Source organism: Myotis brandtii, unplaced genomic scaffold (genome assembly GCF_000412655.1).
Source record: "Myotis brandtii unplaced genomic scaffold, ASM41265v1 scaffold847, whole genome shotgun sequence".
Lineage (NCBI taxonomy): Eukaryota > Metazoa > Chordata > Mammalia > Chiroptera > Vespertilionidae > Myotis > Myotis brandtii.
In genome coordinates, this window is record NW_005371441.1 from 2,673,608 (window position 1) to 2,686,852 (window position 13,245).

General features: G+C 41.0%; 1 protein-coding gene across 1 annotated transcript in view; it reads left to right on the plus strand.

Moving 5' to 3' along the window:
- ESR1 (estrogen receptor 1) overlaps window positions 1–13,245 on the plus strand; it is a 211,389-nt gene that overhangs the window by 144,202 nt on the left and 53,942 nt on the right. The window contains exon 5 of the mRNA XM_005884736.2: window positions 11,534–11,672. Coding sequence (XP_005884798.1) covers window positions 11,534–11,672 — 139 coding nt within the window. The remainder of the gene's footprint in view (window positions 1–11,533; window positions 11,673–13,245) is intronic.

Genomic DNA, 13,245 nt, shown 5'->3' on the forward strand with positions numbered 1-13,245 from the left:
CTTCATAAACCCAGGCTCTGAGTGTAATACAGATGGGGCTGGGAACAAGATAGAGTTGCCATCTGCTTTGTTTTCTCCGAGGGACTTTTTTTTTTCATTCCCAAGTCTGATCCTCATATATGAAAGTCTTGACTCATTTTTCATTCTTCCGATAAACTACTTCCCTATCTGTCATCACATACCTTACTTATTGTTAAATGGAGGGGGAAAAGAATAATTATGCATGCATATAAACAGATATGTTTTAATAATGCATTCCCATATCTACTTTGCAGAGTTTGATATGAGGTGCTTTGTATTTCAATAGTATAGTCAAGAGTGAGGTCGGAAAAAAGTAGGAGTAAGGCAGTAATTTTTCAAGAAACAGGTAAAATTGCTCTTCCTTTTGAACATTGTATTAATATCTGTGCTTCCTGCAATTTGTAATAAGCTCTGTTTTTACTTTCCAACAAAAAGGAGCACATCCATTCTTTAGGAGAGGAAAACTTTTTCCTGTTACTAAATTTGGAGAGAAATTTGCCAACTAAATGAATGTTTATATGAGAGGAAGCCTAAGACTCATCTGGCCCTTTACAAAAGATGCAGTGACATAGTCTCATTAATTTACTACATAAACTGAGAACATATATATTTTTTCTCTTTCATCCTCACCTGAGGACATGTTCATTGATTTGAGAGAGAGAGAGAGAGGCATCGATTGGTTGTCTCCTGTACTTGCCCTGACCTGAGATTGAACATGCAACCCAGGTATGTGCCCTGACTGGGAATCAAATCCCCAACGCTTCAGTGCATGGGATGACGCTCCAACCAACTGAGCCACCCGACCAGGGTTGAGAACATATTTTTTAAATGAAGTTATTTAGCATTTCAAAAGTTTACATATGCTGTGATCAGAATTAAGATATATCCAGACTTTGAAAAATAAGAAAATGCATATCTAACCATTTAAAGGTGTGTGGTAAATCAAATCACTAAATCACTGAATAAAGGTGAAGGAAATATTTCATGAAATTCATATTTAAAGTCAAGAATAATTTCCTACTTCTTATTATAATTATGCTATCTATCTATCTATCTATCTATCTATCTATCTATCTATCTATGGCTAGCATGCAAAGTGTCCCCTCGGGAGTGACCGGGAGACCAGGAGTTCGATTGCTCACTATGATGAGCGCCTACCACCAGAGGGTGGTACAGAATGAAGCAAGGCTCGGGCCGGCAGCTGGCAGCTGGGGAGGGGAGGCCCCCGCTGGCCACTGGAAGGCCCCAATCTATAATTCTAAACCTTAAAATCTTGAAGTGCTTTAACAATATAGCTCATTTTTCAGTTTTTTTTTTCAGAGAAGTTCTATAATTACCTCTGTAAATCAGAGAAAATTTATTTTCATTCCCTCTTTTTATATTCTATACACTGATGTGTAATCATATGTGCCGATGGATGGGCAATATATCACACACACAAATACAGACCCAGAAGCACGAATGATGACTAAACAATACTGGGCTGATGTCTAGAGCAGGGAAAACTGCTGGAAAATTTATGAATTGGAGTCTGAACACATTTCTGGGGGTTTATCTAATAATTTTTTCACAGGAACATTATAAGGATCTTTGAATGCAGTTCTGGGAAGGGTTTTAAAACCAAGCAAAGTTGAGTAAACTTGAAACCAGTTTGTCTTTGGATTTCCTTCCTCGTGAGTAAGCCTACAGTGAGTAGGCCATTCATTGTCCCAAGACCTTGTCAGAGGAAAGACAATCGTCTGCATTTAATTTATACCTCATGTATGCATTATAAGAGAGACACGAGGTCTACCTCAGCCCCTTCCAAGAAAGCTCTCTGTTGGTTTTTCTCTTTTATTTGGATAAAAATGGAGAAGTAGAAAGTGTTAGTTTTTATTTTGGCTGTGCCATAGAAACACCACCTTTGAATCTGTCCAGGAAGAAATAATTCTCAGAGTAAGATGGGTGAGGCTCTGTTGCATTGCTCTGAAGGAAGTGGTAATAATGATGACACAAGTGTCTCTGTAATATTATGACAAACGAAACACGGTATCCTGCTCAGGCTGCATAGTCAAGATTAGAAAGTTGATGGATTTGTATAGATATCAGGACTTCCATAATCTGTAACTGTGTCAACTTATGGTCATCTTTCTAAGAGGTATTGGTGGTGTACACCATTAATTGTAAAAAGCAGTATCTTTGTTTATTTTTAAAACCTTTGAACTGAATTCTTCAGTCTTGACTCAATTAATTGGCTGTCAACTATGCTAAATGCGACGCCCTTTTAAAGTATCACATTTGTCACATTCAGTTCTTCACTTGCCACTGGTTTTCATTGCTCAGCATTGGTCTTGAGAACTCAGTTTTATTTCCCAAGGCAGGTAGTCGCAGGGCAAGTTTCCTTCTCTCTACCTCAAGGCAATGAGAAGCCACAAACACAGTGTGCAATTCTGCCGAGTTCAGTAGAAAACAATTGATCATTTACCCCCGGGGGTGTAGGAATACAGCTGCCTTCTGGATTTGATAAACATCTTGAAATGCTTTGAGTGCAATAAAACCCCAAACGTGCCTCTTTTCTCATTTTTGCACGTCCCTATTTTAGGAGAAATATAATCCACATGCTCTCGTTCCCTCCACTTTTAAATCATTAAAATGTTGTTTTGTAAGAGCTGTTTGATGTCCAGGAAGCCTTTTATCCTTTTTATTAGGTTCTTCTCATGTATAAATAAAAAAGAAAACAATAAACAGAAAACAACATGGGATCATGACTCAATCAGGGCAAACGCGATGAGCCCAGTTTCAGTTTGAAGTTCTAGATCGAAAATATTTTCGAACAAAACGATTCCCTCTTTGCTTTGCAAAAGCAGGGCTCCCTCCTATTGGGCAGAAGGGAGGCTGTTTGGATGAAGGAGAGCTGAGAACTAACATTCATTGAGCAGTGACTCTGGTACTCTGGGACATCTGCCCACTGCGTAATTTTTACAGCAACCCTAATGAGAGGTCAGTCCATCTGCATTGTACAGATGGGAAGGGCTTTCAGAAATCTTAAGTATCTTGGCCACAGGCCACAGAATAATTTCAAGACAGGTCTACTTGATGTATTGGTTCAGAGTTTTTTCATTATTTCCATCCTCATTCTCTTTTTATTTTTTTTGGCGGGGCGGGGAGGAGGGGGAAGAAGTGCCCCACAGACAATCAAAAAGTCCTATGTTGAGAGAAGTACCTTGGAAATACCTAGTAATCAGGCCTGAGGATGAGGACTCTTATAGCCTCCAGAAAGCATCAGCGTGGTATTGGCAAGGTGGATCTTTAGTATGGTAGTTGCTTAAGCACATTGGATAGGTGGTATTGTGCCGAAGGGAGCCTGCCGCATTCCCCATCATTACAGCAGAGGGAAGCCAGAATAGGCACAGGGATGGTGGCACAGCGCCTGGCTCTTGCACTGTGACTCACAGTATGTCTAAACTAGTGATACCCCATTAGCATTTATTTTATTTTGTAATAGTGGTACATATTTGGTAAGAGTAGTATATGACATTATTTGTTTAAATGGCTTAAACTCATTTCTTAAAGAAGAATATTTCAATGCTTATATATTATTGGAAACATCCGAAAGTAGTATAGAATGGGAATCACGGTTCTAATGGGTCTCTCTATAATGGGATGTGCATATAAAAGGTAATCTCAAAGGGAAGGGGACGGGAAGAGTTTACCAAAGAACTTACATATATATCTCCCATGGACACAGACAATAGGATGATGGAGGCCTGGGGTGGGGTGAGGTGGGAAGGTAGGCAACAAGGGGTCAATGGAAGAAAATAAGGGACATGTGTAATACTTTCAATAATAAAGATTTTTTTAAAATAAATAAAAATAAAAATGCCCAGTTGTAGCCTTAAAAATTACTGTATATGTTCCTCTATTTTCTATTCTGCTTTATACCCCTCAATAATATACTGTGAAGATTTCCTAATATCATTAAAAATTCCTCAAAAAAAGTATTTTAAATGGTTGGGAAAAACATCTGTTTTAAGGCTTATGATATATATTATTTGGCACTTTCTCAATGTCATTTCTCTAGTATCAGATTCATTTCTATAAGCGGGACATCTATAATATTCTCAACAATGAAGTTTAAAAAGGAAAGAAAAGAATAGGAAATTCAAGATTTTATTTGAAGGGGGAAGGTCATACTCAACTACACCATGGAATACATAACCCATAATATGACATTATGTTCCTATTTTCTGTAGATAAAGGAAAAAATATACCAAATGGAGGATAAGAAGACTGTTTAGCATTTGAACTGGGTTCTAGGTTCTTCTGACATTATCTGCTCTATAGACTTTCTCCCAGAGATCCCAAGTTTTATTCCACCTGCAGCTGACATTGTGGTGTGATCTCCTTCCTCCCTCCCTCCCTCCCTCCCTTCCTCCCTCCTCTCTTTCTTTCCTTCTCTCTCTCTCTCTCTCTCTCTCTCTCTCTCTCTCCCCCTCTTTCTCCCTCCCTCCTTCCCTTCCTTTTTTCTTTCTCTTGAGCTAAGGCAATACAGAAAGAATGCAATGGGCAATTTCATAAGTGACATTTTTGAGAACATTGGGGTCATCTTTTGACAGAACACGATTTTTTTTGAAGGTCAGGAAACTAATATTTTTCCTCCAGTGGATTTACTAAGGGAACCAACCACCTAGCCTTATTTTGTAGATAGCACTCTTTGAGAAAAGTTGCTCTTTTTATTTACAGGGTTTCTACTTTGCTTTGCATCTCTGTGGCTTGTATCTCACGCAAAGAAGAAATATCATTACCGTAGAGCTTATTTTTCTCATGCCTTTACTGAAGAGCCACTCTGATTTATCTGCTACTCCATAGCAGTGCAGAGCTTTACACAGATGTATATTCTACTAACTACTTTGCCTAAGGATCTCTGCACCTTTCACTGTGGTTTCTAAGAGCCTGACCTTCCCCAGTAAGAGAGGGGAAGGCTTTAAGGATCTCCCCTGGGCCCAGGCCAACTGAGCAATTGCATGGCAGTCCCTGGCAGAGTGAGGAAGAGGGCAGAGGGCCTCCTGGGCCCCCCCGGGAATGGGGAAGACACACCATGAGCTCCTTTCAAGTAAAACTTAGTTAAAAATTTTGGAGGAAGAATAGTTATTTTTTAATGGAGTTCAGAAGCAGGAATGTCCTTCCTTGGTGATGAGGCTTAGAATGAGTGGTTGTACATACACGGCGGTCTTTTCTGTGAAAGATCCCTGCCCACACAGGGGTGGGGAGTAGAATTTGAGGCATGTCTGTTGTTTCCAGATTATTCTATCTCTGATTACTCTACTGGTCCTGTAAATGCAGACTGGAAAAATAAAAGACCCATGTTCACTTTAAAAAATTTTTATTTTACAAAATGAGATTTCCTTATAGGTGATTTCACTTGGTTTCAATAAACTATTTGTTACTACTTTTTAGGTATGTGTTCTGTCCCACTGGTGTGGATTCCACAGCCCCACAGCCCCTCCCCACCCCACCCCCATCCCCATCACTGTCACTAGATGGGAATCCCTAAGTGATCGGAGGCGAGTCACCTCTCGCTGTCTCACCTGTTGCTGGTGCCTCTATTCACATCCCATAAATGCTGCTACCTCCCATCCTCATACTGGCAACACTTTCAAGTGTTCGAGAAAGGCATTGTTGAATGCTTCTGGATTCTTATAGCAGATCAGTGGAAATTGCATATTGAATCATTCTTAATGTTTGTAAGGAAAATAGGTCAAGTGATTGAAGCTTGATGTCAATAGATAGTTGGCCCACTATAATTTTGTTTGAGATGTATTGCATTATTTTTCTCCATTGGTTATAAATTGAGAGTATTAATGGATATTTCTTAAATATCCTTTAAGCTCCTGTGTGGCTAAAATAATATTGAGAACAGTGTATCCAAAGAAAGGAGACACTCCACCTATTAACTTCCTTCAACCACCCTCACATTCATTGAGGTTCATTGACAGCCTTCTTTCCACGCTGCCTCCAGGAACTTGCAGAGGACACGGTTGTAAGAGATACAATAACCCTTGTCTGCAGGCACTAGCACAGATGGGAAAGATAATCAGACTGTTTCTTTTTGAGAGATCTACATCATTTCCACGGAAGGACGGAAGGACCGGGCAGTTCTGCTGGACTCAGACTGAAACCATTACTAACAGACACACTTCAGACAGATTTCATAATCACCAGACGTGTGTGGTACAAATGGTTATGGTGAGCTTCTGGGGCTCCCAAAAGACCACTAAAACTGTCCGGCTTAAACACTACTGAAGTTTTTTTTTTAAATATTTTTATTGATTTCAGAGAGGAAAGGAGAGGGAGAGAGAGATAGAAACATCAATGATGAGAGAGAATCATTGATCAGCTGCCTCCTGCATGCCCCCTACTGGGGACTGAGCCCGGAACCCAGGCATGTGCCCTTGACCGGAATCGAACCTGGGACCCTTTAGTCCACAGGCCAATGCTCTATCCACTGAGCCAAACCAGGTAGGGCAACAGTACTGAAGTTTTGAAGTTGGAATTAAAAAGAATGATTCACTTTAATATTAAGGTTGCCACCAGAAAGTGCTTCTTGGGTTTTCCAAAATCGATTGGCTCCATGGCCAGCTGCAGTTCTCTCGAGAGACACCCCCAAATCTCATCCTATGTGATTACTTGAGGTTTAGGGAGGGTATTGAATGACACGGTGTGGGTTTGATCAGGAGTGACATTATCACATGATTACATTTTTCCCCCACATAAAATAGTGAATGTCATGAAAGAAAATAACTTACTTTTTTTGTTGCTGTTGTTTTTTAAATTATTTTAAATTTATCTTTATTATTGAAAGTATTACAGATGTCCCCCTTTCTCTCCATTGATCCCCTCCACCCTGCACCCACCCCTCCCAGGCCTTCACCGCACTATTGTCTGTGTCCATGGGCTATGCATATATGCATACAAGTTCCCAGTTAATCTAAGATCTCACTTTTGAATGTTAATGTTTCTGAAAGTGAGTTTAATTTACAGGGTGACTTGACATTGTTGTTACGAGGCCTCATCCAGAAGACTGGGGTGAACTCTTAGAGAACTGAAACTTCCCTGAGAGCTTTCCTGATCAGTACTGCTCCTGGAGTAAACGTTGGGTACTGAGAAGCGGGGGCATCTCCTGCTGCCTCCAGCAGGTTCTCCCAGAGCAAGGCTGGTCCACTTCCACCCAACATACTCCGGAGGCAAAGAGCTGCAGGCTGTTGGGATACATGCTCCCTTTCTTCCTGGGAGGCCTGAAACCCAATCACTGTTTTTTAATCCTTTAGTTTGTAAAAAATGTTTCAATTGCAGTCGACGTACACTGTTAGATTAGTTTCAAGTGTACAACATACTGATTCAACATTTCTATAACTTAAAAGTGATCACCCGGGTAAATCCAGTACCCATCTGACACCATACATAGTTATTACAGTATTATTGACTTTACTAGAGGCCCGGTGCACAAAATTCGTGCAGGGAGGGGCAGGGGGTGGGGGCTGTCCCTCAGCCCAGCCTGCAACGACGCCAGCATCCCTCGCCCCAGCCTCTGGCCCGAGGACCCTCCCCTCCCTTTGTGCAGCCAGGTCACGGATGCTGGGCTCGTGTTGCCAGGGCAACACTGCCAGAGTCCCACCCCAGCCACCATGGGCGCCGCCATCTTTGTCGTGGAGTGATGGTTAATTTACATATTACTCTTTTATTAGATAGGATTCCCTGGGCTGCCATTTACATCCCAGTGACTGTTTTTATGACTGGCAATTGCTGTTGTTTAATTCTTGAGTTTTTCTTGTAAACAAAGCTGCCCACATTCTCTTCAGTTACAAGTCCTGCTTTATGTAAGCAAAACCCAGTCTTCCCAATGGGAAAGGCTCTGTTTTGGGCCTTAGCATGGCTGAGTGATGGAGCAGAAGTTGCAATAATTTGGACTTTAAAAAAGCAGGATTTGGTAGAATCATGAATTTTATGCTTCCCAGGAGTACACAGTCTAGCAGGATTTGCAGGAACATGTCTAATTAATGTGAATGTCGTGTAGAATAATCTGTTGGAAGCACATGAAAAGATGCTCAACATCATTAGTCATTAGGGAAATGCAAATTAGACCACAGTGTCAGTGTGATACTGCTGGGCATGTACCAGAACGTCTATAATTAAAGAAACTGACCATACCAAGTATTGGTGAGGACAGCTGGTGGGAATGCAAATGAAACAGTCACTTTTGAAAACAGTTTGGCAGTTTCTTAAAACATTAAAAAACACCTACTGTATGCTTAAGCCATCATACGCTTAAATTTAAGGTGAGGCAAAAGTAGGTTTACAGTTGTTCCTATGGAAATTAATACAATAATTAGTAAATACTAATAGAAGAATAAACTCTGTTTCACATACTCATAACTGTAAACCTACTTTTGCCCCAGCCTGTATTTACTCTAGTCATGACAGTATGTCCATACAAAAAGTTGTACAAGGTTTGCCCCTAGCAGTTTTATTTGTAACTAGAGGCCCAGTACACGAAATCTGTGCACAGGTAGCGTCCCTAGGCCTGGCCGACAATCAGGGCTCATAGGGCCTTTTGGCTGCCAGCCGGGGCCTCCCTTCCCTAGCTGTCAGCTGCTGCCAGGGCCTTCCTTCATTCTGCACCGCCCCCTGGTGGTCAGCGCACATCATAGCGAGCGATTGACTCCCAGTCTCCTGGTTGAACTCCCGCACTTTGCATATTAGCCTTTTATATATATAGATAACCCCAAACTGGAAACAACCTAAATGTCCAATGAAAAGATAAGCAATTATATTTATTTATTGGCTATGTCCATACAATGGAATGCCACTCAGCAATTGAAAGAATCAACTATTAATATATGCAACAACATGGATAAGTCTCAAGAGAATTTTGCTGAATTAAAGAAGTGGGATAAAAAAGTGAGAGACTTGTGAATTGATTAACATGGTAACAGTGGGGATATAGGAAGGAGAGGAAGAACTTTTGCATTACTTTAAACATAGAATTGATGAGGTTTGATTATGGCATAGAGCTGGAGGGGTCATGGACTTTGCGGTCTTTCTCTAGCTTAAATATGTTTGTCTATGTGGAACATCACCTAGTTAGCAGTAAGGATTACATAAAACATGGTGATTAAGTATATAATAAATGATGAGCTAATTGCTTAATACTGATCCTGTGATAGCTCCAAGACCCTCTTCCCCCTGAAAAGAAACATCCAGTAGGCAAACTATCAATACTTGCTTACTTAGGGAAAACAAACTTATATTTTGGCTTTCTAATGAAACAAGTATAGATAGCTAATAAAAGTGTATTATTAGGTGATACCTCATTGTGGTTTTAATTTGCATCTCTGTGATGATTAGTGACCTTGAGCATTTTTTCATGTCTATTGTCCATCTGTATGTCCTCTTTGGAGAAATGTCTATTTAGGTCTTTTGCCCATTTTTTTTAATTGGATTGTTTGTCTTTCTCTTATTGAGTTGTATGAGTTCTTTATATATTTTGGAAATTAACCTTTATCAGATGTATCATTAGCAAATATGTTCTCCCATACCTTGGGTTCTCTTTGCATTTTGAAGATGGTTACTTTTGCTGTGCAGAAGCTTTTTAGTTTGATGTAGTTCCATTTGTTTATTTTTCCCTTTGTATCAGTGAAAATTCTGCTATGTGAGATGTCTGGGATTTTACTGCCTATGTTTTCTTATAGGATTTTTATGGTTTCATGACTTATATTTAAATCTTCTATCTATTTTGATTTTATTCTTGTGTATGGTGTAAGCTGGTGGTCTAGTTTCATTTTTTTTGCATGTATCTGTCCAATTTTCCTTACACCATTTATGAAAGAGACTGTCTTTACTCCATTGCATGCTCTTGCCTCCTTTGTCAAATATTAATTGGTCATAACGGTGCAGGTTGTTTCTGGGGCCTCTGTTCTGTTCCATTGAACTTCATGCCTGTTCTTGTGCCAATACCAGGCTGTTTTGAATGCAACGGCTTTGGAGTATAGTTTGATATCACTATGATCCCTCCAACTTTGTTCCTCTTTCTCAAGATTGTTGTGGCTCTTTGGGGTCTTTTTCGGTGCCATATACAATTTTGGAATATTTTTCTAGTTCTGTGAAATATGCTGCTGGAATTTTAATAGGACTTGCATTGAATCTACAAATTACTTTGGGTAGTATGAACAAATCAACAAATGAAAAACGCTGGTAAGAATGTGGAGGAAAGGGAGCCTAGCACACTGCTGGTGGGAATGCAGACTGGTGCAGCCACTATGGAAAACAGTATGGCGTTTCCTTAAAAAATTAAATATGGAACTGCCATTTGACCCAGTGGTCTCACTTCTAGAAATATATCCTAAGAATCCTGAAACACCAATCAGAAAGAATACATGCACCTCTATGCTCATAGCAGTGCAATTTATAATAGCTAAGATTAACCAGCCCAAGTACCCATCAGTAGATGAGTGGATAAAAAAAGCTGTGGTACATTTACATAATGGAACATTATCTAACTGTAAAAAAGAAGGCTCTCTTACCCTTTGAGACAGCATGGATGGACCTGGAGAATATTATGCTAAGCAAAATAAGCCAGTCAGAGAAATACAAACATCTCACTTATATGTGGAATCTAAAGAACAAAATGAATTGACAAACAAGATAGGATCATAGACAAGGATGGAAGCATAAAACAGACTGACAGATCTCAGAGGGGAGATGGGAAGGAGGGTGGGTAGAGATTCATCAAATAAGCATATATGCATAAGCCATGGACACAGACAATAGACAGGTGAAGACCTGGGGGGTGCGTGAGACATGGGTGGGGGACATAGGGGGAGAATGAAGGACATCTATAATACTCTCAACAATAAAATAAAATTTAAAAAGAAAAAAAAGTATAGTGTTGGGGAGATAAAATGAAGAAAAGGTCACAGAAAATGGGATTGCTGGAGCCAGTCTCATGGACAAGAGAGAGCAAAGGGCTGGGGGCAGAGAGACCAAAGAAGAAAGCAGAATCTATGGATTGCCTCAGGGGAAAAGAACAGGAAACTGATTCGGAAAGCAGCCAACTTTATGGACATCTTGCTAATTTAATGCCTCTGTGATTCTGTCCTATCTTAATTTGTGTGGTTGGATTTACTTGGTCACCTGATCCAAAGTCTATAATTAATTGCAGCTCATCAGAGGTAGTGTCAATTGTGCTCAAGGGCATAGCTTCTGGAGATTATATTCCATCTCTGACCTTAACACCATATAAGCTCTCTGAACATCTGTTTCCTTATCTGTAAAATGGTATCCCCATCGGTTCCTACCTCTTAGAGTTGTTGTATTAATAAGAGATTAAAAGAAATTGTGCACAAGAAGTGCTTAGCATTGCTTCTAACCCATAGTAAGGGCACATAGAAAACAGAGCCTATTCGTTCAGATCCCTCTTACCAGCAATGTCTGCTTTTTATGTGAAGTCAGCAGGGTTTTTCTTGTCTTGTTTCAGGCTTTGTGGATTTGACCCTCCATGATCAGGTCCACCTTTTGGAATGTGCATGGCTAGAGATCCTGATGATTGGTCTCGTCTGGCGCTCCATGGAGCACCCAGGGAAGCTCCTGTTTGCTCCTAACTTGCTGTTGGACAGGTGAGTGACCTGGCTGTAGTTTGGGGGAGCACATCCTGTGTCACCCCCAGATTATTCCTGAAGCGCTTTCACTCGGTCCTCCAGGAAGCTTCCAAGAATCCGACCAGGTACGTTTACTCTACAAATGGGCAACTCTGGGTGATGGAGGCCAGTCAAGTTCACAGAGGTCTATGAATAACTTTCTGCTAGGCGTCTTTCTGGATTAGCTCTATTATTTCTAAACGATATGTGTATTTGCACTTATGTATTTATACAGAGTCCAGTATTTTCACGGCAGACATACCCAGAACCCGTTCGTATATATATGTATGTATATGTATAATGTGTGTACTAATAACACTATGAATATTCCTTTCTAACTCCACCTTCACCTTGTGTTGACATATAAAAGAAAGGATGACTAACCTTCCTTTAATTAAAATACATTTTTGGCCCATGGATATCCAAACCGCAATAGCCTTTCCATTTCCTTCTCCAATTTTCCCATCAGTGAATGAGGAAGTCTGACCAGAGTTCTGAAGGCCTCTTCCAGTTCTGCCAATTCATGAAAGTTACTTGTTTATTTTAGAAAATGAATTCGCTTTTCAAGTGTGCTGCCATATTTATCGTGTCCCGTTTGGGTTGACTAGGGATGTGAGTCCCATGGTTCTTTGTTGTTCAGCCACTGCTCAGAGTAATAGAATTAGACACCATTCACCAGCAGCTCCCACTGGCCGAGTCCCTACACAGCACCAGCTGCTGTGCTAAATGCTTTGCATACATGAGCTCATTTGATGATCATGGCACTTCTAGGAAGCTGTCCTTCACATGTTACCAGAACGGAAGCTAAGTTTCTGCGTCTCGCAAAAAGCATTAAGCCAGTGAACGGTGGGGCAGGGTTAGAATCCGAGCTCTGCCTGGCTCTGGCTTGCTCATATTGCAGACTGTCCCATGCACGCGACCTCCACACCCTTTCCTGTCAGCCATGCCTTCTTTGGTTTGCTGCTGCAGCCTTTTGTTTCCAGGTAGACCTTGTCTTTGTGGGGCACATGGCCATTGGGATGGGAAAGGACCATCTCCTCCTTGTTTCCTGCTAACTTTCCCCCCCTCTGCTCAGCAGTCCAAGACTGCCTGGTGGCCCAACCACATGTCTGGAGACTGTGCATTCCTTCCCTTCAGAGTGCCACACCGCCTCCCCATGCCCTGTCCCTCTCTGGGCTTCCCGACACTGCCAAGCCCCATGGAGCAGAGTTACAGCAACATTTACTGGTATTTAAGTACCGGAAGACTGTATATGTTGACATCTGCATAGAAGTAGGGGAAAGAGAAAGCCAGAAGTCAGATGGGTCTGTCAGCCATGGATTACTGATGTTGCCAATGAGGGTTTTATGCTCTGTCCATGATTAATTATTATGATGTCCTGTTCAGCCCTGGCAGGGTAGCTCAGTTGGTTGGTGTGTCATCCAATATGCAAGGTTGCAGGTTCAATCCCCAGTCAGGGCACATACAAGAATCAACCAATGGTGCATAAATAAGTGGAACAACAAATCAATGTTTCTCTCTCTCTCTCTCTCTCTCTCTCTCTCTCTCTCTC